Source organism: Amphiprion ocellaris, chromosome 2 (genome assembly GCF_022539595.1).
Source record: "Amphiprion ocellaris isolate individual 3 ecotype Okinawa chromosome 2, ASM2253959v1, whole genome shotgun sequence".
Lineage (NCBI taxonomy): Eukaryota > Metazoa > Chordata > Actinopteri > Pomacentridae > Amphiprion > Amphiprion ocellaris.
This window is the reverse complement of record NC_072767.1, coordinates 2736993-2761611: the sequence shown is the minus strand read 5'-3', so window position 1 is coordinate 2761611 and position 24619 is coordinate 2736993. Positions and strand designations below refer to the sequence as shown.

The 24619-nt window shown below is 41.6% G+C and overlaps 1 protein-coding gene across 3 annotated transcripts in view; it reads left to right on the top strand.

Moving 5' to 3' along the window:
* Nucleotides 1–9043: 9043 nt before the first annotated feature.
* rxrgb (retinoid X receptor, gamma b) overlaps nt 9044–24619 on the top strand; it is a 32706-nt gene continuing 17130 nt past the window's right edge. Inside the window, exon 1 of one of the 3 annotated variants that reach the window (XM_023277553.3) lies at nt 9044–9203. In XM_023277553.3, the coding sequence (XP_023133321.1) occupies nt 9173–9203 (31 nt within the window). In that variant the 5' untranslated portion in view covers nt 9044–9172. Of the gene's footprint in view, nt 9204–14785; nt 14950–18453; nt 18524–24619 lie in introns of those variants that run through there. The other 2 variants (XM_035951642.2, XM_055017896.1) reach the window with 2 other exon arrangements.

The following is a 24619-nucleotide window of genomic DNA, read 5'->3' as shown; positions in this document are numbered from 1 at the left end:
ACTTTACCGAAAGTCTACGGGAGCCGCCGAGGGACAAAAAGAAGGCGCAGCGAGAAACGCGGCGCTGCTGCTGAGCTGCTGCTGCCCGAGGAGTCCGCAAGACGGCAGGAGAGCACCGCAGCTTCCCGGTGAGGAGACGGTGGTTCTAAGATTGACCTCTGAGGAGGGGTGGTACAGAGTTCACGGAGCAGTAGAAGCACCAGCAAGACTAGCAAGGATTTTTATATACTACTACTACTACTAACAATGATAATAATAATGACAGTAGTAGTCGTAGAAGTAGTACTAGTAGTAGTTGTCATATTACTTCCCCCATATTATAAAATATTATATCTAATAACAATTTAACAACATTTAACAATTTAAACAGATACATTGATTATCCATCCATCCATTATCTATACACCACTTAATCCTCATTAGGGTCATGGGGGGGGCTGGAGTCTATCCCAGCTGACTCAGGTGAAGGCAGGGGACACCCTAGACAGGTCGCCAGTCTGTCGCAGGGCCACATACAAAGACAAACAAGCACTCACACATTCACACCTACGGGCAATTTAGAATGATCAACTAACCTCAGCATATTTTTGGACTGTGGGAGGAAGCCGGAGTACCCGGAGAAAACCCACGCATGCACAGGGAGAACATGCAAACTCCATGCAGAAAGATCCCGGGAAAGCCGGGACGTGAACCAGGGATCTTCTAGCTGCAAGGCGAAAGTGCTAACCACTACGCCACTGTGCAGCCCGCTACATTGATTATTATTATTATTATTATTATTATTATTATTATTATTATTATTATTATTATTATTATTATTATTATTATTATTATTATTATTATTATTATTATTATTACTTTTTCTACTACCCACCGTTTTCTACAGAGGTCAAGCTCAGCATACAATTTTTTCCCATTATTATTTTTTTTTTAGTAGTAGTAGTAGCATTGCTGTGGCTGTTGTTGTTATTATTAAAAATTTAATTTCTTGCTTGATTATTCTTATTAATAACTCTGTGCCACCCTTAATAATTATTAATAATAATGTATTAAATTTATTCATTACGATGATATAATATATAGTTTATAAAATTCTTTAATATATATTACTAATAATAGCCAAGCAAGCATATTTATTTATTATTTTAAAATAATAATAATAATTTTTATTATTACTTTCATATTTTTATTTTATATTTTATGGCATGTGCAATATAATAATAACAATAACAATAACAATATTATGTATTTATTTATCTATTTCAAATACTCTAACTGTATTTGTATATACAAAATGCTTTCCATCAAAGCAATATTAAATTAGACAAATAATAAAAACAAATCCAAACAGATAAACAAGATCCTAAGCATGCAATATAACACGGCAAAGTTGTTTTTTGTTTTTTATCTCAATTTTAATTTTAAGACAACATCCATTGTGTCAAAGTGCTCTGACGTAAAAAAGGAGTACCATCAGCGCTACAGAAGTAATCTAACAAATGTAAGCATTAAGGTCAAGACCCTACAGGTCTCTCCAAACCTTATAGCTGCCATTACAAAGAGGAAGAAGATCTAAAATGTTGAGATGCTAACAATTGCATGGCTTTATAAACAAATAAAGTAAGTATTTAATTAATTCTGTATTTAACAGAGAGCCACCAGTACAACAGTACAGGTGTAATGCATTCCAGTTTTTCTTGTGTCAGTTAGGAGTCATGGAACAGCTTTCTCAACCACCAGACAGTGGGGACTGTCCAATACCCGGGTACATGGAGCTCTGGTAATGTAGCCATGCGGAAATTAAGACAGCGCTCACAGGTTTAATATCATTTAGACAGAGAATGGACTTCAATATTGCAATGTTCCTTGGTTAAGAGCAGCAGCCTTACATAAGTGTCGGCTTAAAAGTGAAATTCTAAGGAAAACTACTGAGGCTTAAAGCCAGCACCTCCCAGGATTTTAAGGATGAGGGCGAGAGCAGTGTTTTCATACAAGTGTTACACAAACAGTAAATTAACTAACAGCACTCAACAAGGGACTGTTTGTACTGTCAGAACTGCCAGACGAGTGAATGAAACTTGAGCTGGAATTGCTTTCTTAGAGTGGCTTCTGAAAGACAAATGAACAGTATCTTGTCTATCAAGGTGCACAATGCATTCGCTCTACAGTCATTTCTATAGTCCTGAACAGTGTTTGCAGAGTGTCCAGTACAACTACGGGTCAAAGGGAAAAGATCTACTGCACTGTAGAGCGCAAGTCAAAGAGTTTCTTCAGTTCTTTTGGCTGCATTGAGAATCCAGGCACTGAAACCTCTTTGCGTTACTCACACCCTGATGTCTCACCATTAGTCATTAAAGCCACTTGCACATGGCAGTCATGTGAGAGTTGTCAGCGTTGCATAAATCAAAGTGTGAATTGATGATAAAAGGATGTTGTGTTCATAGACCCGGTGCTCTCCAGCCATTCTAATCACACAGAATTTCATCTGGTGCAGTTTGATAAGTCGGCATGCCTAAAAACCACAATGGAAGACAAATAAATGAAGAAAAATCAAGATATTTGTAATGTAGCCGGGCTGCACAGTGGTGTAGTGGTTAGCACTTTCGCCTTGCAGCAAGAAGGTCCCTGGTTCGCGTCCCGGCTTTCCCGGGATCTTTCTGCATGGAGTTTGCATGTTCTCCCTGTGCATGCGTGGGTTTTCTCCGGGTACTCCGGCTTCCTCCCACAGTCCAAAAATATGGTGAGGTTAATTGATTATTCTAAATTGCCCGTAGGTGTGAATGTGAGAGTGATTGTTTGTCTCTGTATGTAGCCCTGTGACAGACTGGTGACCTGTCTAGGGTGTCCCCTGCCTTCACCTGAGTCAGCTGGGATAGGCTCCAGCCCCCCCCATGACCCTAGTGAGGATTAAGCGGTGTATAGATAATGGATGGATGGATGTAATGTAGCCTGCTTTGATTTGGGTTTAATTGTATTTTTGGTATTGGTCAGCCTGGTGGTTTGGACACAGTAGTCAAGGGACTGAAAGGGCAGCTGGTTTTGAAGGTTTTGAAGGCAGCAGTGATTGTGGCTGGTGTGGACTGGACGGATGGATGCTTCCACGGGGCTAATGTGCGGCTGACCTGTCACTTCTGGTGTGAATCATAGACTGTATATAAAGAGTCTATGTGTGAATTGGGCTTGAGTGTCACAACAGGGAGCGCAAGCATCTGGCTCTGAACTGCTTTAGGTGCGTGCAGACCCTGTTAGAATATGAAGGCTGTGGCATAGATCCATCATAAACCCAGTTCTAGGAGTAAATAAAATAAGGGGGTAAACTGTATTTACATGGGGCTATTAAAAAACTTTACAATAAAATTCAGTCAAACATACTGTTTGTAAGACATGAATATAAACCAGAAACTCATTATGTGCACACAAAGGAGTTTGTTCAGTGTCTTTTGTGGCTCTGGACTGGCTTTGTTTTCTAAACTGACATCACTTCTCGTAGTTTCTTATCCAGTTAAAGACTAAACAGGCCCACATCAGAGAGACATGTACAGCTTTGAAAGTAATTATTAGACCACTGTAACCGCTGTTTTCTTCCTCTTCCTCTGTGGTTCTTGGCCAAGTCATGATGCGTTTTCTTTTTCAGGTTGTAATGAGCAGCTGTTTTGCTAATTCCAAGCTGGTTAGCAATGACTCTCCTGCTGTATTGCTCTTAATTAAACAACGAGATGACTGTGTTTTCATCCCTGTGCAATCCTCTTCTTCTCTGCATTACTGAGTGATAAATTAGTTTGGATTATCTGCTGACTTTACATATGCAGTTTATGCATAAAATAAAGGAGACAATCAACTATCTAGAGTGAATTTGTACATTTTTACAGTGCAGTTTATTGCATATATTGACTTTGAACTCTAATTATCTAATCACTGTGATAAAATTCAAATAAGATTATCAATGGCCTGGTGTGCAGATTCTGCAAAGGAAAACAACAGGTGGTCTAATAATAACCTCCAAAGCTGAGCAAACAAATGCATCTGTAAGAGATTAAACAACTCTGAAAGGGTGTATTCTTTAACTTTGTGATTATAATCCTCACTTCCTCACATCCTCACTTCTCATCCCTGTACATATTGTAAATATTATTACTACTATTTTATTATTATTTTATTACTACTACTATGCATACATAAGCTGCTATAACAATGTGAATTTCCCCTGGCGTGGGGAGAAATAAAGGACTATCTTATCTTATCTTATAAGGTGGCACAGCCACGGCTACGGGCAACACTGTGCGTTAAAATGCGCAGCAGGTGTACACCAGGCCTAATCCTTTCTGGACATTTCAGGTTGCAGTGAGATTAACCTGAGGTGGTCTGATGATTCCCTGCTGGACCAGTTTTCAAAAGAGCAAGCCCCCGGTATGTCTTAACTTAATACTGTAAGGTAAAGACTAACACAGCAGTTAACCATCTGCCTGGAGTCTGAAGTCCAGCTGTGATATAAAACTGTAATCAGCTATTTTATCATTTGAATCATTCAGTCCGCTATATTGCTTCTGCCAGACTCTTTATTGCCCCAGTGACTGTGCACCTTGTCGGAGTAAAGTTTATACTACTCACAGATCTTTGCAGTGTGTTGATGATATGATAACGTCTGATTGGAGCGTTTCTAGCGTGTGGACTCATCATATTGATTGTGTGTAAAGCCCCTCGCACCCAGACATGGACAGCAGATTAACAAGTTATCCTGATATGCTGGCTGAACGGTTTAACAGTAAAATGGATTAATGGCTTTGGTCACATTGTTGTTGTTACAAGTTTTTACAGTACATCTCCTCTTCTGTCTGAAACAAGACATTCATGTTGGAAAAAAGGCTTTTTTTCAGAAATACTGTATCATTTAGATCGTAACTTGTATCTAAAATCCTTGGATAATGAAGCAGACTTAATGAAGTAATAATATTTACAAACTGTAGTATTGCAATATAATTAAAACCTCGGTTTTGTGACAGTATTTTTAAAAATTGCATATCTACATACTGTGACATAATGTATAAATGACAGATGTGTCCAGTGTTAATTTTAACCACATAAGTCAGGCAAATTATTGAAATGAACGGAGTTAATTTCACATCTCAGGTAATATCCGCTGTACTATCTCGTCATTTGAATACATTGCCCTTATCTGCACACTCATAACAAGTTCTTTCATTATTCATCTGCCACCTAGAACAAAGCAACCACCTAATTTGAACCCAAAGTAAATGTTTTATGCGCTCTGTGTCTTCTCTGTTGTCACGATGGCTAAAGATGGTAAAACTTTACAAGCACATTACACAGTCAACGCAAACAGCTCATTGCTATTCACCAGAATCCAGTTTCTGTATACCCAACTCTGCCTTTGCTTTTCAAATTGCCTAAAAAATTTAAATCCCAATGGGTTACCTTGTTATAAATACATTACTGAAAGTACACGAATAAAATGAAGACCCCTATGCTTTCACAGGCAGCAAACAAAGACAAAAAAAAGCCCCATGCTGCTCATGAGACAATGTAAACCTAATTAGGCACAGAGCAGGAGAAACAAAAGGTAGATGATGCCATTCATGTGACACAAGGCTTTTAATTTGTATTTACCGCGGAACAAATCCGTGTAAAATTGGGCAGAGGCCTCTTACTGTGTCGTTTCAAGGCACTTTGGTGAATTTACAGCCTGTTTTACAGCTTGTCTGAAAGATACTTTTGCTGCCACTGAGTTTATCCGTCACTAATGTTGAATTTATGTCTGGTAACTTGTTTGCAAGGGTGGTTTCAAGTAAAAGCTCGTACGCACTCATGCACTAACTACTTTCCATTAACCCAGCGGTGAAAAGTGGCGAGAGAGTTGGAGGACGAGCTTCTTCTAAGCAAAGAGAAACCCCTTTTTGCAAAAGGGAGTTGGAGCCACATTTCATCTTTTGTGTGCCAGATTGATGACCTATGAGATGGATGATGTTCTGTAGTGCTGCGTGGCATTGTCTTATCCCGGCCCGCACAAAGAGGGAGAACACTTATCATCTCGGGCTTATGTATAGAGCAAGGGGGCAGGGGGTGTCAGAGTGGTGAAGAGGGTCCAGGAGGGTGGGGGGTGGCCGAGGTCCCCTCTGATAAAGCGTGATGGAGATGGGCTAATGACAGCAGAGGCAGATGGAGAGAGCAATCTCCCATGACGACGCAGCCAGAACCTCCATCCTGAAGCCAGAGGAGGACGGTGACAGAAAGGGAACAGAGGAAACAGGGCCAGAAAGAGGGAGAAAGACTGGGGGGGGGGGGGGAACCTGCTGTTGGATGCATGTGCGTGAGCTTCAACCCATGCATTAATGAGTTCCTGCTCTTTGCATGAATGCATGTGAAGTGGTGTTTTAAGGCGACTCAACACAGACGGTCTGCTGTTAACGCTTGTGTTGGCCTTTTAGCTGCACTGTGACTTGCTAGCAGGTGGCCCAGGTTTGTTGAGCTTGGTTTGGGATTAGGCTTTAGGACATTGTTTAGTGGGAATGGGGCTGTGAATACAAAGGGATTAGTGCAAAGGGGTTGCTTCAGTGGCTGTGAGTTTGCATGTGTGTGTTGGAGTGGTGGTGGTAGTGGGGAGCAGGAATCTGAAGTTGATGGATGGATTAGATAATCACCCAAATAAAACATTTGCTATAATTAGGCAAAAGAAATCAACTTTTAAGTAAAAATAATATCAACGTGAATAAATAAATAACATTACGACTCAATGAAAATAAAATAAAAATAAAATACAGGGTGGTTTTGGGTAGCAAATGTTAGATATTGTACATTTAACTTCAGAAAATATTTTAAAAATGTAAACCACAAAAATTTGAGAAAGTTCAAATTGCCATCCAGAGAAAACATACATTTTTTCTCTAGTTCCCACGTCCCCCTCATGCACTGAGAGAGAAAAAAGCCCCACCGAAATCATCTCAATGCCTTGAACCATGTGCCACCATTAGGGACACACAAAGAGAGATCTGACAAATGACCATTTTAATGTCCCTCTTTGACTTTAATGAATTTATACGTTATCTGGCCCTAATGGAGGCTGCGGCTGAGGGGCTGGCGCAAGGCCATAACAAATGAAAAGCTCTGATTAGTGTAGAATGAGCTGAGAAAAAAATGCCATTTGTCTTGGTTAGCATCCTCCTGTGCTCTTTTATGGGTTGCTGTTACAAGGACGGTGGAGCCGGGGTGCTTGTCCCATTAGCGGGGCAGGCCCACAGGCCCGCTGAGTGGTCAGCGGCCCGGGCGTTGACGGAGCGTCTGCTCGCTCTGCAGTTCAGGACTGTGAATTCGTCAGTGCTGCTTGACTCCTGAATAACCTTCTGAGGTAAGGGGAGCTTCACCCCTGCATGACCCCGCACTCTGAGCAGGGGTGTGGGGGGACTCCGGGGGGGGACCCAGACCTGGACTCACACTAACAATTAGGTAAACACAGGAGAGATCCCCTCAGAGAAGAACGGCAGGAGACTAAAAACTGTTTTGCATTTGAAATTCTCATCGATTTAATCAAGTTTAAACAATGAGGAAACTTTTTTGAATTAATAAAAGCTGTGAGACAGATTTTTTTTTGTTCAGAGCTTTGTTGCAGATTGTGGTGAACTGCATCAACAGTAGGTGATCATAATCTGTATGTGACAATTTAGGCCAATGTGTAGGCCAGTAAACTGTAAACTGGGTAAGACGCCCCTCTTAGGAACAATGTGTATTTTCTATAAAAAATAAATATATTATCAGTATAATACAAGAGGCATGCTTAACTGAGCAAATTGAAAAGGCAGTTAAATCATAACAGACTACAACTTTGTTGTCATAAAATTAAATGTAAAATCTTGGAAAAGGGCAGCTCGCTAGTGCTACAGCATATATATACCATAATACAGCTAAATTAGCATAGACATAGCTAGCAAACTACCTATTAGTTTACCATAAAGTGAGCTAGTTAACTGGCTAGCTAGTGCTACAGCAAGCTAATATAGCATATTATAGCTAAATGAGCATAAAGTCAGCTAGCAAACTAGCTGGCTTTATGTTACTAGTTTAACATTATATCAGCTAGTTTGTTGGTTAGCCAGAGCTACAGCCAGCCTACAAAATGTTATTAGTTTAAGATGAGGTCAGCTAGTTTGTTAGCAAATTAGTCATGGAAGGCTACTGTAGCACAGTGGTTTAAGCTTGTGTTTTAGTAAACACATAGTGTAATAACGGGTTTGAAATATGCTAGTTTATTAGTTAGCTTGTGATACAGCAAACAAACATGCAATGTTGGTTTGAAATCAGCTAATTTTCTAGCAAGCTAGTGCTACCGTACACTAGTACTAGTGTAATGTAATTAGTTTAACAAAGCGTCAGCTACTTTACTTGCTATCTTTTGTTACAGAAAGCTAATGTAGAATAAGATTACTAGTTTAACATAAACTTAACTAGTTTACTTGCAGGTTAGCACTACAGCAAGCTAATATAGTATAGTGTTATGACTTTAATGGAAACTCAGCTGGTTTGCTTGCTAACTAGCACTACAGCACGTTAATATGGCATAATGGTATTTGTTTTAAATAGTCAGCTATTTTGCTAACTATCTACTGCTACAACAAGCTACTATGACATTATGGTTTTAGCTTAAGTCAGTTAGTTAGCATTTCAGACTGATGGTCAGACGTTTTTACTGCCATTTTTCACATCCCAAAAAAGGAAGGATTTACCCTACATATTGTTAAAATATAATCATCAGGGGTAAATCAAACTGGTAATATCTGTAGTGGCGCTATCTCATTCCGACACAAGGCCAAAAGACTGTGTTGTTTGCATTTCCTTGATAAACTCACTGGCTTGTTTTTAATGGACATTTCTCAGATTAACTAGGGGAAAAAATGGCAGCCTTTTAATATTGTTTCTCGCTTTTTTTGCCATTGCTGTGGAAACATTGCAACACGGTGCCAGTGCAGGAGATGTTTCGTCATGATCGTGCCGGAGCTTGATATCGACCACTGCTGTCATTGGGAGAAGCCCTGTTCTGCCGCCCCCTCCCTCGCTGGGCCCCCGTGTAGAGCCGCCTTGCTCAGTTCAGTCGGGCTGGGAGAGGAATGCGCTGGGATGCGGAGCAGCAACGACTCTAGGAAATCGACGCAACAACTCGCCCAGTATGGACAGCAATGATCCATATTTACACCTCAGTAAGTAGCTCCAGCGATCCGTCCGCGGCCCGGTGTGTCTGCTGTGTTCGTCTGTGCGCTGCTGCCTGTTGTTTGGACTGTTTCATGGCGTCTTCTCTCCCAAAGTGTCCGCGGACTTTAAACCACCGACTCCCGCCTGCGAGCGAATCCGGCTGGCTGTGCTACTCTTGGAAACAAAATTATACATCGCAAGTGTGTTGGTTGATCAAACGATGTGGTCATTGCCACAAAAAAAAAAAGTCAGGTGATCGTGGTTGTGCCGGTCAGGCAAGGTCAGAGGTTGGCACTTTAATTGCGCTTATGTAATTTATGGTGCTTGTCGCGCGTCTCTTGCTAAACTGTTTGAGACAGAAACGCAATTTATTGGTCTGGGATGGTGGTCAGATCCACAGAGAAGTGCATGGAACTGCACGGAGGAATGGCGGATTTGTGATGATGAACAAACTTACAGCTTCTTTGTGGTAGAAATGAGTGTCAGACGCGCCCTGGTCAGTCTGTCCAGCTGGATGACAGCATGATGCGATTTTTTTTTTTTTTTTTTTTTTTTTGCTCAGTAAAGCTGAACTCAGCTCTCACTCTTTTACTTTGCCCTTGAACAAGCTGATGGCTCTCTTCTATTATCCCCCTTTTGTGAGCCACAAATCCACAGAGAGGAGGAAATGGGATGACCTGGAGTCTGCAGCACACTACTTACACAAGTGCAAACTGAAGCTTTTAAATGATGTTGAAATGAGTTTTTTTTAGTCACACACTATATGCATCACTTATCATGTGATGTTTTTGTTCTCTCTGAGTGATACATTGATTGTTAAACAGCCGCAGTAAAAGAAAAACAACCATGTGCCTCTGAACCAGATCTGTGTGTGGGAAAATTAAGGATAATGATGGGGTATTACAAGGAGACAAGTAAAGCCGGTCTTTGAAGGCAGAACTGAGCAGCCTCTTTAGGTTATCGCAGATTTCTCAGCACCGTTTGGAAAGGGCCTGAAAATTGTTTCCATAATGAATGCGGCTCCCTGGGGAATGACGGAGACATCTGGATGGGAGAGTATGTAGAGGGAAACCCACAGTGTACAGAAGTAACAGCTCAGTCCCTCAGGGCTGCACAGGCTTTCTTGTCTCTGATCAGGCTGTAGCGGCATCCAAGATTTATGCAGATATGACAGTCAAACGAGTGTATCTTTCAGCAGACATGTCCAACTTTTCGCGTGAGTTATGCTTTTCCATGTCAGAACTCCAGTGTGCCATTTAAAACTGCGCCTTTCAGAGAATTTGATTCATTTTGGTTTCAGTGGACAGTTCTGTCATCCCATTATGATGCCACAGTAATGCTGTTGCAGCTTTCCCACTACCCCACAAACGCTAGCAGTCTGGGATAGCACTCGATATTTGTGCATGTTTTTGCAAAAGTACTTCACAGCGTAGAAAATATGAACAAGTTTCATGGCTCCAAAAGTGGGTGCATCGCTTGAATCTAGGTCTTTTGTTGCGTTTACTTGATGAACATTGGCAGTAAAGCCACCAAGCTGAGCGAACACCGCAACCACTGACTGGGAGATCTTTCCAAGTCTTGTTTTGTCTGCGTGTTGGCTCACAGCTGGTGATTTACGGTGTATTTTAGCATCAGCAGCCCACACAAAAGCGCATATGAAAATAGGGCCACAAACAGCAGTCATATCTAAATGGTCACCCTGTGTAATCTGTCATAAGCGTGAAGCTAAGGCAAGTCAAAAAAAAAACAGTCTGGTGATTATGTGCGGATTGCTTTGTGATCCACCTCCTCCTCCTCCTCAGCTTTTCCCAGACATGTTATGTTTCAGCAGGTTCGATGCAGGCCTGCCCAGGGCTTAGAAGTAGAATCAGCATTTTTCTCTCTCGGTACTTCAGCATTTTTTTTTTCGTATTTTCCGTCAGTGGAAGTGATTCCAGACAAGCTGACGAGCACCCTTTTACCACTTTTGACAGTGAGAACTTATTCCTTATTTAGCTTGCAGATCAGGGGAAGTCATGACAGAAAGAAGAAGAAGAAGAAGGGGATTAGGAAAGTGAAGGGAGAAAAAAATGAAAGGGGGGGTAATGGAGGGAAAGAGGTCACTCCAGTTGATGTGAACTCTCATTACTTGTCAGGGGTCAATGATTCACCTCCCAGCACACATACAGAAGCAGAGAGCGCCACACACCCATGTCTATACTTCACAAATATGCAAACCTTCTAAATGCATATTTCGTCGAACGGCAAAATGTGACTGTGGTAGCATGTGACCTGAAGAATGTGGGCTGAGCTATTTGAGTGTGAAGTCATTAAAACCAGCTCTCTTAAGATACAGATCCGTCCCCCCGCCCACCGCTGCAGAATTAAACAAACCAGGAGAGGGTGTGGCTCTCTGCAGGTATTTGCTCGGGCATTCTATAGCTCGTGACCTCAAATGCCTCGGTGCTTGCATTAGCACACAGTACATACAATGGGTTTATTCCGAGGCGCTTTTGATTGAGTGTGTGTGCTTGGTGCAAAATAGTCCCGCTCATCTTGTGCAAGTGGGCGCTTGATTGTGAGAGCAGGATGAGGGAAAAGAAGGGGCGTAAGGAGGCCATTCCCTGGGCTAATTGCCAGTAATTAGTCATTAGTGAAAAAGGTCAAAGCCTTGATTTAATTCCAGCTTTAATCAAGCAGAGAACCTTGAAAGGCCCATGTGCTGCAGCAGTGTTTGGTTAGGAGACGAATTAAGCTATTTCTTCGCTAATTATGCAGTGACAACAGAGACGCACAAGACGTTTCATTCTGCATGCACTGAACATGCACATATCCCTCTGAGATCAACCATCTATCTGTTTTTCGAGTGTTTAACTTATTTGTCAGTTGTAAAGCATAGCAGCTCGGTACATGGCTCTATTTTCCATCAAATATTGCACACGCAGATCTACGGCTGTTGAAGCATTTGCACAATGATTTCTAGAGGGCAGAATGTCATAGCATCCTAATATACTCAGACAGTGCTGGAAAAATTACCCGATTACTTCATGATAGAATTTATGTTGTAATTGGTTCAAGATTCAGAAATTTTCTTTGCCAAATACACAGCATTGTATCCTTTGTGCTATGAATAATAATAATGAAAAATATGCTTTAAAATGAGGATTAGAAGAAGAAAAGTCTAAATTTATGTAATATTTGTATTAAAATGCTGAAGTTTATAGTGCGGTGTGCAATTTTGCAGACTGTAAACATGCCTAATGTACGTTATGAGACAAAACAACACTCTCGTTCCAGCTGGTTGTATATCAGTGTAAATGAAATATCTGCTGTTGTTCAGACAAAGCAAGGACATAGAAAAAACATCATCTTCGGAGCTTAAAATTTGTAATTGGCATTTACCATCTTCTTGAATGATTTACGGCTTTACTGTAAGACAGTACACGGATAAGCAAATATAAATAATCATTTGTTGCAGCCCTACATGCGGAGCTAAAACAAGTACATGATTAGAAAGTTTAAACCTCACCGAACTCATTAACACCATAAATAGAAATGTGATTGACGAAGTAAGATTTATGACTCAGAAAGTGACGAGATAAAGAGTTGTTGATGGCACACTTTGTCCCAGAGGAGCACAAATAGCAGCAGCAGGTACCAGCAAAGTACATTAGATATTATTAAACCCCCCATTGAGAGACCTGAAGAACATGCTGTAAATCGCGCTTGGCTATTTTTATACGTGCGTCCTATCTGACGCCATGTACCTAAGTGTGTAGTGTACCCACTCGCATTATTGTTAGAAAAAAAACACTCTTATCCTCCTCGTTTCTTCTTTTCAGCTGCTTTTTTTCCCTCCAAACGTCCATCCAGCTAAATATGTTACATGCTCATGCCCTTCATGCTGTCTAGAACCGTTGCTGGCAGCGAGACGAGGACATAAGGAGAGACTTTCCTCCTGAGATGAAAGTATGCTGATTAGATTATTAGAAGTTCAGATTAAACATTTAAGAATGTACCCTAAATTTAGGGCTGCCAATTATCCTCCTCCCCTATCTTCACAATCCATGTTACATCTATGATTGCTAATTATGGCTCTCAGGGTTAATTCAGTGTGTTTTATGTGGGCCACGGCACACTATTATATCACAGCATGATTTTAGGAAGGACTGCATTATTTTAATGTCCCCCTGTTGGATTTGTTAATCAGAAAGGGGAGGCGAGCGTTTCTTCTTCTTCCCTTCTTCTTGTGCCGACTCTCTTGCCCAGCTACTGTCACTGAGGGGATATGGTTACTCGTGGCTCTCCTTCGAGGCCTGTATAGACAGTTGATCTGGTCACATGCAGGTGCTCTACACAAGAAAGCTCTGTTGAGTCATGTAAGTAAAATAGATGCATGCATGCCAAGGAAGGCTTCTCAGGTTTTTAGCACCATATTTCTATGCAAATGTCTGTTTCGAAGGCTGGAAGCGTAGAACAGGCTGAGCATTCGATAGGATGGAAGGATATATTAAAAGGAACAGCTGCAGACTAAAATAAGTGTCAATTTCGCATTTATTGGATCAGGCTATTTTCTGGTGATGATAATATGACATACTTCACGGGCCAAGACTTCATGCTGCATCTGTGATTATCAAGATTGAACTCCTACTTTTTGCATTGCAGTTTGTTTTAGTGAAACCGCAGTATCACTCTCTCTAAAAGCCAGTTGTGATAGATGCAGTCTTGCAACAAGCGCTATTGAATCCGATCTCTGCATGGGTTTTGTAGTTTATTTAGCTTCCCTCAGGGTTTGTCATGTATTGTTCCTCATCGCCTTTAAGGTATATTTTTGGCCTGTGTTTGCATCTGGGTTTTCGCTTTGTGACGTGTTATCTTGGCCATCCTAGAGCATTGAAAAAGACAATTCCTGACTTCCTGGAATGCTATAACACTTATTAAACACACAAACATGCAAACACAAGCACACAGGCGACTCAACAATACCATTAGGAATGCATGGTTATTTCTTAGCATGGAGGCGGATTACAGATGTTCTCCGGGAGATAAAAGAGAGAATTCTTTGGCCTCTGGATTCAACCTGTCACCTACTTTCTCAACACTCTACTGGTTTAAGAATCTGTGGCAAATAATCTCAAATACACGAGTGGTATTGATGTTATAGAAAACTCTGAGCACTACATCAGTGTCTTCACACTGTTTTCCAACACTCTCCAGTGTTGATCCTTTTAAGAGGGAGTAATCGGAGACTTCTGGTTGTACTGTACTCTTAAGTGTGACCCCGTCCACCGTGACCTTGCTCACTCCCCCCCCCCCAACCCTCCTGTGGTAGACGCCCTGGTCATGGCACTACAACAGGTGTCTCTGTGCAGATAGTTTTACTGACTCCCAGAGACAGAGACACGAGCTGAGTGGGCGGTGGAAGAGCTGATTTGTGCAGCAGTCGGGCAGCAAACAGCTCCTGTGGGATTGATCTCTGGGGAAGGATAATCTGGGTAATCCTATAACCGGCGCCGGTTGGACTCCGCCTCTTTTGCTCTTTGCCGACGCCTCCCCCCCAAGCCAGCCCCGCCCCTCCCTCTCCACGCCGACCCTTCAGTTCCTGTCCTGTCCTGAAAAGTGGTTGATTGAACATCCGCTGAGCTGACGCTCGAGTCTGACACCTGGTCCTGAGCGACTGGCGTGTGGCCAGCGTCACCTTAAAAAGAATGTGGCAACCCGTAGCATCACCTGCAACTGGAGGCAGCCCCGGGAGGGAGATAGGTTATGGTCACTGTGAGTACCTGGGTTTTGTCTTTGCTCTGTGTGTGTGTGTGTGTGTGTGTGTGTGTGTGTGTGTGTGTGTGTGTGTGTGTGTGTGTGTGTGTGTGTGTGTGTGTGTGTGTGTGTTGTTGAAAATGGACTGCAGCACTGTTGCTCTGTGGTTTTTTCCACAAGTGAAGATTGAGTACTAAAAGCTAGTGCTGCACAGATGCATTACAGTAATGCCTCTAATCCCTGTGCACTCTTTGATCAAGTTAGTTCAAATTTATTTCCCCAGTCTGTTGACCTTTTTTAGAGTCTGCATTGTTCCCTCTGAATTATATATAATCTTCACTGGGATGCATATCTTGTGCGGATTTTGAATCGCATGTCTCAGTGCAGATTTGGTGACATTGGTTGCCGCTAACAGCTCAGTTCATGCTTTTAAAATCATTGGATCATTTTAAGCAGTTGTGACAGGATCAAGGCTTTACTGCTGCACGTTAGAATCGAGAGCTTGTGACTCACTTGAGGCCTCAGATGTGGTCAGCGGGGATGCCAGTCAACCTAAAAGGATGCTTCCAGCTCTCATTGCCTTGTCCTTCACTATCTGTTTAACTCGCAGCACTTGTCCCTTCCTATTAGTCGCTCTCCGTCCTGCCTTCTCTCTCTGTTTGTGTCTGCTCTCTGTCACCCAGCATCCTTCTATCAACACTCTCACAGATGAGTTTTTTTCTTTTCCTCTTTGCTGAACACGTGTAGAAGGTATTGACGTGAGTTGCCTTGAAGACATGCTGTATTTTGCCTATTAAGTGGCTTCACTGTTTGTGCATGTGGATATTTGTGCAAAGCGTGTATAGTGGAGCACTCTAGTGGTCTAGTGTCATTCAGAGAAGTGTCTCCAGCTTCTCCTTTGTGGGAGAAGAGTACGTTCAGCGGCGGTCCACATGTTGTATTGTATGTTCATGATGGGAGGGTCAGCTTTTTCTATTCTGGTCCCTCTGCTAAGAGCACAGCAGGACATTCGACACAGCTGTGATTAAATCCATATTATTCTAAGCCTTCAGTAATGGTGATGAAATGCAAAATGTACTTCAGTGCTTAGTCTGTATTTAATATTATGAGTAATTCATGGAAAAAAAATTAAAAATACAATCGGACTAGGGCTGCACATTGCAGCTAGAAGATCCCTGGTTCGCATCCCGGCTTTCCTGGGATCTTTCTGCATGGAGTTTGCGTGTTCTCCCTGTGCATGCGTGGGTTCTCTCCGGGTACTCCGGCTTCCTCCCACAGTCCAAAAATATGCTGAGGTTAATTGATCATTCTAAATTGCCCGTAGGTGTGAATGTGAGAGTGATTGTTTGTCTCTGTATGTAGCCCTGTGACAGACTGGTGACCTGTCTAGGGTGTCCCCTGCCTTCACCTGAGTCAGCTGGGATAGGCTCCAGCCCCCCCATGACCCTAGTGAGGATTAAGCGGTGTATAGATGATGGATGGATGGATGGACAATCGGACTATGGTTTAACAGATCCTGGAACATACAGCATTTTGCATGATTCCAACCACTAATGTAAATGTGATCAAATACTCAAAGCAAACGATTTGTCTTTTATGCTGATTAATTGAGACAAATATTAGTTTATGGTTTAGCATCATAAAATGATGAGAGTTAAATATGAAGTGCATATTTTTTGAGATCTCACAACTTGATTCTGACATTGTGCTTTTTTAGAAGGTATGGAATCAATCGGAAACTGTAATATGTTGTGGAAGGCGATATAATAAGCAGTACCATGAAATGAGGCACACGTAGCACTTACTTCCAACAGCTCAATGTGACAGTTTATCCAATACCTTTGATCCAATACCTGCAAAACTGTTGTCAATCAGCTCCAGGTGTACTTTGTGTTAAGTGTTAATATTAGCAGCTACTGAACTTAGACAGTGAACATGGTAAACACTGCTTCTAAATCTTAAACATTTGGCTTTGCAGAGCTCTTATGTCTGCAGGCCGGACGCTTCGTCTTGTCACTGCTTTAGTCATTGTTACTTAATCTGTTTCGTAGAATTTCCAATTTAATCTCTTCTTATTTCTCAATTTTTTGCCAGTGAAGAACATGCTGCATTACTGCAAGACTAACATCAAGGTAACTTTGGTTAATAAGCTGATTGTGAAGTGTGGTTGGCTTTCTAGGATCTGGCCACAGGTCTGGAGGTCAGGTTGCCATGGTCACACTCACTGGGTCACAGCATGAGATGAGCTGGATCGTGCTTGTGTGTGTGTGTATGTGCGTTTGTGTGTATGTGCGTGTGTGTATGTGTGTTTGTGTTGACTGCAGATACCCCTCCATGACCCCCTGTAACAGCGAAAGATGACTTCTAGGAACTACTTTGAGTTATCTCATCATCATCCTCTTCGATCCGCATTGGGCCTTTCGGTGCAGCTGTTTGTTTGTTTTCCAGGACTGCTTGGTCAGCCTGTTCTTTGTTAGCTCTCGCTGTTTAAGTTCCAAACTTTTTTATCACTTGCAAAACAGTCTTTATCTCGTCCCCTGTCTCAGCCCCGGGCTCCTCATCGATCCTCTCTTACCTCTGTGTAAAAAGTATCTCACCGACGAGTCTGTGTTTGTGGATGTGAGGACACCGGAGCTGTGGCCTACATACAGCCAAACAGTGATATGATATGTGCTTTATAGACACATCTAGCTATTTATTTTGCTTGTTTGAATCTATGCTATTGCGAAACTCGGAGGAAAGAGGAGGCAGAGTTAATTCCTTTTCTTTTTCGGAGAACTGTGTGAGAGTTCCCTAGAGGTTTCTACAGGGCAAAACATGTGGGTCACAGAAGTTCACGTGCTCAAGTTGTTGGGAAAAACAAACTTTTTTTAAGACTTCTTTTATGTTTTCACCAAAAGAGGGATGATGTGCAGCCATAAAATCTGTACATCATACGACGACATGAGCTACATTCTCCAAAGCTGTCAGAAACTGGAACAGGTGTCCTTGAATCAGCTTTGGACAGTTTGCTGTTTACGTAACAGCCGAGCATATCTTGATTTGTTTCTCTCACCAGTAACCATTTCTATCTCCTAAATCAAAGCTGTGCAGAAAATAAACAGGGGCTTTTCTCAATTGACTATCTAATGTTCTCAGCCAGGCGCACAGATTAGGGGTTTGTGGTGTCGGGATCATGTGAGCGCTGAGGGAGGGAAGCGGGACAGCCAGCGTCCTCCCCCATCCCTCCATCCATCCAGCCGTCCCTCCATCCATCCATCCGTCCATTTCGCCCTCCGTCGCTGCCTTCCTTCCTCTCTGGCTCCGTTCCCCTCGCCACCCCTCCTCCCCCCCAGCCTCCCACCTTCTTGACAGCTGGCCTGCTGAGCTGCAGATACTTACCCAGGGATAAGAGGATTTACTGATACAATTGATCAGACATCAACCTCATTTAGCAAAGAAATGAATGTTTAAAAGGGTGGTGATTTTGTGCTGGTGTGCGCAGAAGATTTGTCTATTTTTTTCCCCTCTCTCTTCTCTTTCAGTGCCAGTGTGAGGATGTGTGCACGCGAGGGGTGGAAGTGGGGAGTGGATGTGAGGGTTCTCAGCCAGCGTAAGTGAGCGGGGCTGGCAGCGAGGAGATTTCTTAATTACATGTCTGCTCTATCTGATGAGCTCCGCAGGCTGATTACGTTAGGATGCATTCTGGTTCTTTGGCATGCGTTCACAGCACTATCAGCGGCACACATGGATAAGAGAGCATGCACTGATTCTGCATAAACACAAAACAGACGTGTGCAAACCCACATAAACACAAGTATCAACCGGATCGATGCACATGCTGGAGATTCTTGTTTGCAGCGGCTAATCTGATGGATATTGAAGCTTGTGTCGTTGTTCAGGAGTGGATCTGCTGCTCCCACCCCAGTCACTTATCCCCCCCCCCCCTTCAACTGTACACTCCCAGTGCTGGTCTGCTCTCCAGACAGGAGATATTATTAGTTAGTGGGCCATGGTCTTATTGAATTACCACACAGTGGAACGCTCCATCCAGTTACGACGCAGTAATTAACAGCAAGGGATTTAGAGGGTTTGTGGTCTGTGATGTTTCCTTCAACCTGCTGATCATCAGATCACAGTGGTACATTTATGGATTTGGCTATTCTCTGCATGCTTGGAAACAAGATCATTTGGAATTGTTTGCACTGGAGGTTACAGTGAGACTCCAGCTGACAATTATTTCCAATATTGATCTGCTCAAATGGTTAGTCTTGAAGAAGTCAGGAAAAATGTGGACCAGAGTGTTGTTTGTTTTGTTGAAATATTTGCTCAAAATCAGAAATAAATGTATATTAACAGTTTTGCAAAACAGGAATAAGCAGCAAGTTTTTCAGTTTTTTTTTGTACATAATTTATGTGATTCAATGTTAAGGCCTGAAGAATAAGCTGACCACGTCTGAATACCATAGCTTCATATTCAAACAAGCTACAACACTGAGCAAACCAGTCACGCTTTCACATGTCAAGCATATCAGAGATGAAAAACTGTATTTTTTTAACATTTATTGGTCCAAGTTGCTGTGATTTATCAGGATAAGTGTTGATTTTAGGGGCCATGTGTAATTGTAATTTGTGGGTCACTGAGTTTTCCATCTCCTCCACGCAGTAACTTCTGGGATCAGTGTAGCTAGACTGCTGCAGACAGAAAACTCTTTTGAACTTGGTTTAGGAGTTTGGCAACAGGCGACCTTTGATTTGCGACGCCAGCGGTCAAAGGTGCCCTTCACTGCTCTGTCTGGTTGTTTGCTCTCAAACAGATGCTGGAATTGCTGGAGCAGTGCATGAGTTTAAATAAAGACTGACAGGAAGCTGATTCTTTGTGAATTCTGCTGTGATGATACGTTTATTAGACTATCTGTGGAGAACCTCCCGGTGTTTGCTCTCGTGCGGTTTTCTGCTGTGAAACCTGTGACAACGCTCTGCATTCCTTCTTTGTATGGAGGTGATTTACATAGAGCGGCGATGGAACAGCCGGTTGAGGCGGGTTGTTCAAGGATAGACCCCTTTGAGCCGCTCTGGGCCCATTTATGCTTCCTCCGCTGAACATGCTGGCCTTCTTCCACGCACACAAACACACACTCCCTTCACAAAGCATGCTCACCTCGCCAACCATTCCCATTTAGGCATCTCACCAGCTGACTGTCCATGTGCTTTTGTTCTCCCCGGTGTATTACAGCCACGAAGACTCTCGGCTCCGAACGAACTGCACTTGGTATCGTCTCAAACATGCAGGTTATGTTTTACAGTTCCTGTCTCGAGACAAACAGGAAATTTGCACCGTCAGGGTTCAAGCAGGACTGCAGCTAAAACACACTTTCATCACTTAATAGTTTCAGAATTGCACACATTTCTTAACAAAAGTTCAAGCGAAAGGGGATGTTGAGGCTTGTTTTGTGCAACCAGCAGGCCAAAGATGTTCGATTTATGGCAATATAATGATAATAATATAACATTTTTAGCATTAAACTTATCGGTTAATTCTGGCTTCCTGACTATCTCTAAATCTGTTACCTGTTTTTTTTTTTGTTTTTTTGGGGGGGGATGATGTGTATCAATACAACTGCACTTTCAGTTCTCATGTTTGAGAAGTTATAGGACTCGTTTTGGATGATTAATACTTGAAAAGCTTTTCTGCTTCTTTAAAAATGCAGAAATTCTGCAGGCTCTCTTCAAGTTACTTGTCTACATCACCAATCTGCCCTTTTCTCTGTTTCTATACCCCTCCATATGGCCGCCTTCTTCTTGTCACCTTTTGCAATCCAGATACATGTTTATCTTCATGTCGACTAGCACACGTTGCCAAACTGTGAGCTGGAGTGATGATAGCCCCTGTTACTGTATCCCCTCCTCAGCACCAGAATAGAATGGATCTTTACGAACCCCAAAGGGGAATTTGTCATGCACATAAAGAGAGGGGTCAGTGCACAAAATCAGACACGGTACATGCTGTACAGTGGTCATCTATTACATAAGCTTGTTGACTGGGATGAAAACGCACTCCAAAAAAACACTCCCACCATTGTTGGAGTTAAATCTAGGTAGCACATTTTGTTCCATCTGCAGCCGCTGAGTGTAAAATATGAGGAGCTGAATGATTTTAAAGCTTGTTTTAATGCACTCTGTGTAGCTCTTGTATTCAGTCAACACTGTGGCAGAAAGAAACAAGGAGGCCCGATACATTTTTTGCCTGCGAGGGATCACTCATGGAGGGCTGGAGAAAGTGGGCGAGTGAAAATGGGGGTGGAGGCTATAGTCTCAATGCTAAACAGGATGTTGCACAACATCTGTTCCTTGGCATACAGAGAGGGAGTGAATGACCAGCTGTGTTTTAGAGTGTCCTCATGCAAAAAAGGGCTACATGCAGGGAGGCAATATGACATTCCCCTCTGTTTCCCAATACGAAAGCGTCTGTCTTTTATTGCTTAAAGTGTTAGTCTCCTTTTAAATGTGGAGGAGAAACTAATGTCGGCCCAGTTGCTGCCAGAGGTTAAGTATGAGAGCAGCATTTCAAAACTATTGCAAGACATTTAGCAAGTTGTTCTGTGCACTTTTTCAAAACTGAAGTCGCTTTAGCAAACTTGACAGGCACAAGCTGTTTGTTAACAAGCAGTCAGACTGAAAAAGTCTTTGTGAGCAGTTCCTGGGACAACTGCTGCCTCTGGGCAAGAAAGACCCAACAAATTTTCTATGGAGTTCATTTCAGTGTCAGCATTTTCCTCAGATCACATAATAAAAAAGCAGGTTTCGTGTTTATTCGTATATTTCCTTTAAAGTGGGAAAGTGAAGCATCTCCAGAAAAAAACAACAGTAGCAAAGTAAATGATACACACAATTCAAAATGAGAACTATTTTAATTAAAGAGGCACTTTATTTAGAAACCAAACTGCAGCTATAAATGACAGCATGGTCTAATTTTTAGGAATGTTCCACTCACGCCCAAATGTTACACTTATTATACGAGTTTTGGAAAAGCAGAAGCAGGAAGAACAGAAGGTAAGTGTGTCGTTTTCTTGATCCAGAACTTTTATTTCTTGCAAATGCAGTTTATAATTTTAAAAAGCATGTGTTGATGAGTGTAGAATTCATATAACAGCATTCAGTGATGACAAACACCCAGATTATTACACAAAATAAGTCTGTAGTAGTGAGTTTTCAGATTGAAAGAACAAAAGAAGATAGTGGTCAAGCAAAGAAAATCTTGGTTGAAGTTGTACTTGTTGAACTCTTCAGACTAGTTTTCTGCACTTTATCTGTAGTTTGCCACTGTACACTCTGTCTACTAGCCTTATTAGCTTAAATTAATCATGGATAAGCATACAAGGCTAGTGTTTGCAGTATATTAAATCAATTATTTTACACTGAAATGATAGCAGACTCTCCCTTATTCACGATTCCTAAAAACAGATTGGATTCTTACTGTTTATATGGTCTGACATGTTGGATGCTGAGATGTTCTAAGTACACTTCTGTTTGCAGAGTTTTCAGTCTACTTTTTGGCTATTCATTACAGTAATTTGCAGCTACACTGACAACTTCTTTGACATGGTGTGAGTTTTATTTTATTTTGGAGCAGACTACGAGTAATCATTCAGAAAATGTTTAAAAAAACAATTAGATGTAGCAGTCGCCACAAGGCCCAGCAAGTTCAAATGCATGTTCACGGGTAATTTTTTTCCTCTTGTCACCAAAAATAATGGATTAATCCTGGAAAATTTTTAATGTAGCATTTATTTATCCTTTGAAAACAATCAACAAATGAAAATTTGGCCAGTTAAGAGCATATTGACTAAGTAATTGACAAGCCAGCCTGGAGACTACAGCCATAAAGTTTAGTCACACTTGATTTATTTCATTATTTATTCATTTGCAGATTATTTTCTCCAATAACTGAACAGCTTTTTGGTCTGAAAAATTTCAAAAAAACATTCTAAAATACCAGAATTTCTTAAATGTCAGATTTCAGATGTTTTGCTTTGTTTGATTGAATCCAAATATGTTCAGTTTACTATCGCATGAGAAAACAGAAAAAAGCAAAAGTTGACATTTAAATAGTTTAAACCAATGAATTAGATGCAGCTATAACATTTAATCAGGTTAGTTCATTGGCTAATTGTTACAGCTCTATGATGCAGATAGAAAATGTTACTCTTGTGCAAAGGTAGAGTAACTCATTCACGTTTAATATCTGAAGCAGACACAATGTTAATTCATGAGGATAAATGATCAATAAAGCAATTTTGGCTCATTTCTGTTGGACTTTTAGTGGCAAAAGGACCTTACAGACAAAATGTGTTTTCAAGGAAGGAAGAACTTCAGTTTTGTCTGCTGGACAAGACAAACTGAACCAAAATTCTCTCTAAAAACAATGAACTCTGGGAACGCAGTGAGGCTTTGTGATTAAAAAAGACAATTAAAATTGCCTTTATTTGCCAGATTTAATGAAAAACTAAAACACAGCCGCTGTTCATTGTGTGTCCACATCACGCCTCCACCCACCTTCGCACACATGCAGGACACAGGAATGTGACATTTAACGGGGAACAGTGGCGTTGGGCCCAGTATCACACTGTGTATGAGAGTGTAAAGGTGGGCGGACAGCGGCGGCACACAAACACCAGCTTCTGTGGATTAAAACAAACGTTTGCATGACGGTATGTCACTCCTCATCAGTAACATTTTACTCAAGAAAACCCCGTTTTCGTCTTTTCGTTGAGTCACCAGCAGCAGCCCAGAGACGTTATGGCTTGTTTCATCTGTGACATTTGTAGATATTAACTCTGTGTACAGTACATGTCGGTCCAGGCTGTACTGTATGGCGGCATTTGCTAAAATTTGTCACAGTTACAACACATGCATGAAATTACACACCACGCCCCGTTACCCAGTTGACTGACAGCTTTTCTAAGTAGTTCATGTATGTAAATGCCAGCCTGTCAGTTTACATCAATGGATGCAAAGCAAAGTCAGCACCCTGCGACCAAAATCAGATGGACTTCAGTCGGTGTAGCCACATTTACACAACTCTGATAGCATAAAGACACATTACACTATTGGTCAACAGTAAATTCTTAGGCATGCATTGATCCTGGTGTGATCCTTGTAAATGTGCGTGTAGGAAATTACATCAAAAATGCAGTTGTTTTTTGTCAGCATCACTTGTAAAGTGTGATTTTGTGGCATATTTATTCAGTCTTATTGCTTCCATAGTCAATATATTAACAACAGACCACATGACTAAATGTTGAGGAAAAGGCATCACTTATCTTAACAAATCCACTAAGAACACTCTCAGAATTATGTGGTTCTGCTTAATTCAGTTCTATAACATCCTTATCTCATTGTTTTGGTTTTAGGGACTCTAAATTTATAATTCAGGTTCACTCTCAGTCTCTCACCAGGTAAAATTCAGTTGTTTTCGGGTAAAATTCTCAGATAAAAACACACTAAAATGATCTGCTCAGCACCAAATTACAAACAAACCAAGTTAGTGGAGCCTTTAGCTGTTAAATATTCAGATACTACCGTCAGGAGATGGTGGAGACCAAAGCAGAGCTAAAACGACTATCATTTGGCCAGAAACAGGGCAAGCTAACGTTGTTTCTGTTAGTTTTCTTCAGTATGGGTAAAGAAGCAAAGATAAGATAAAACT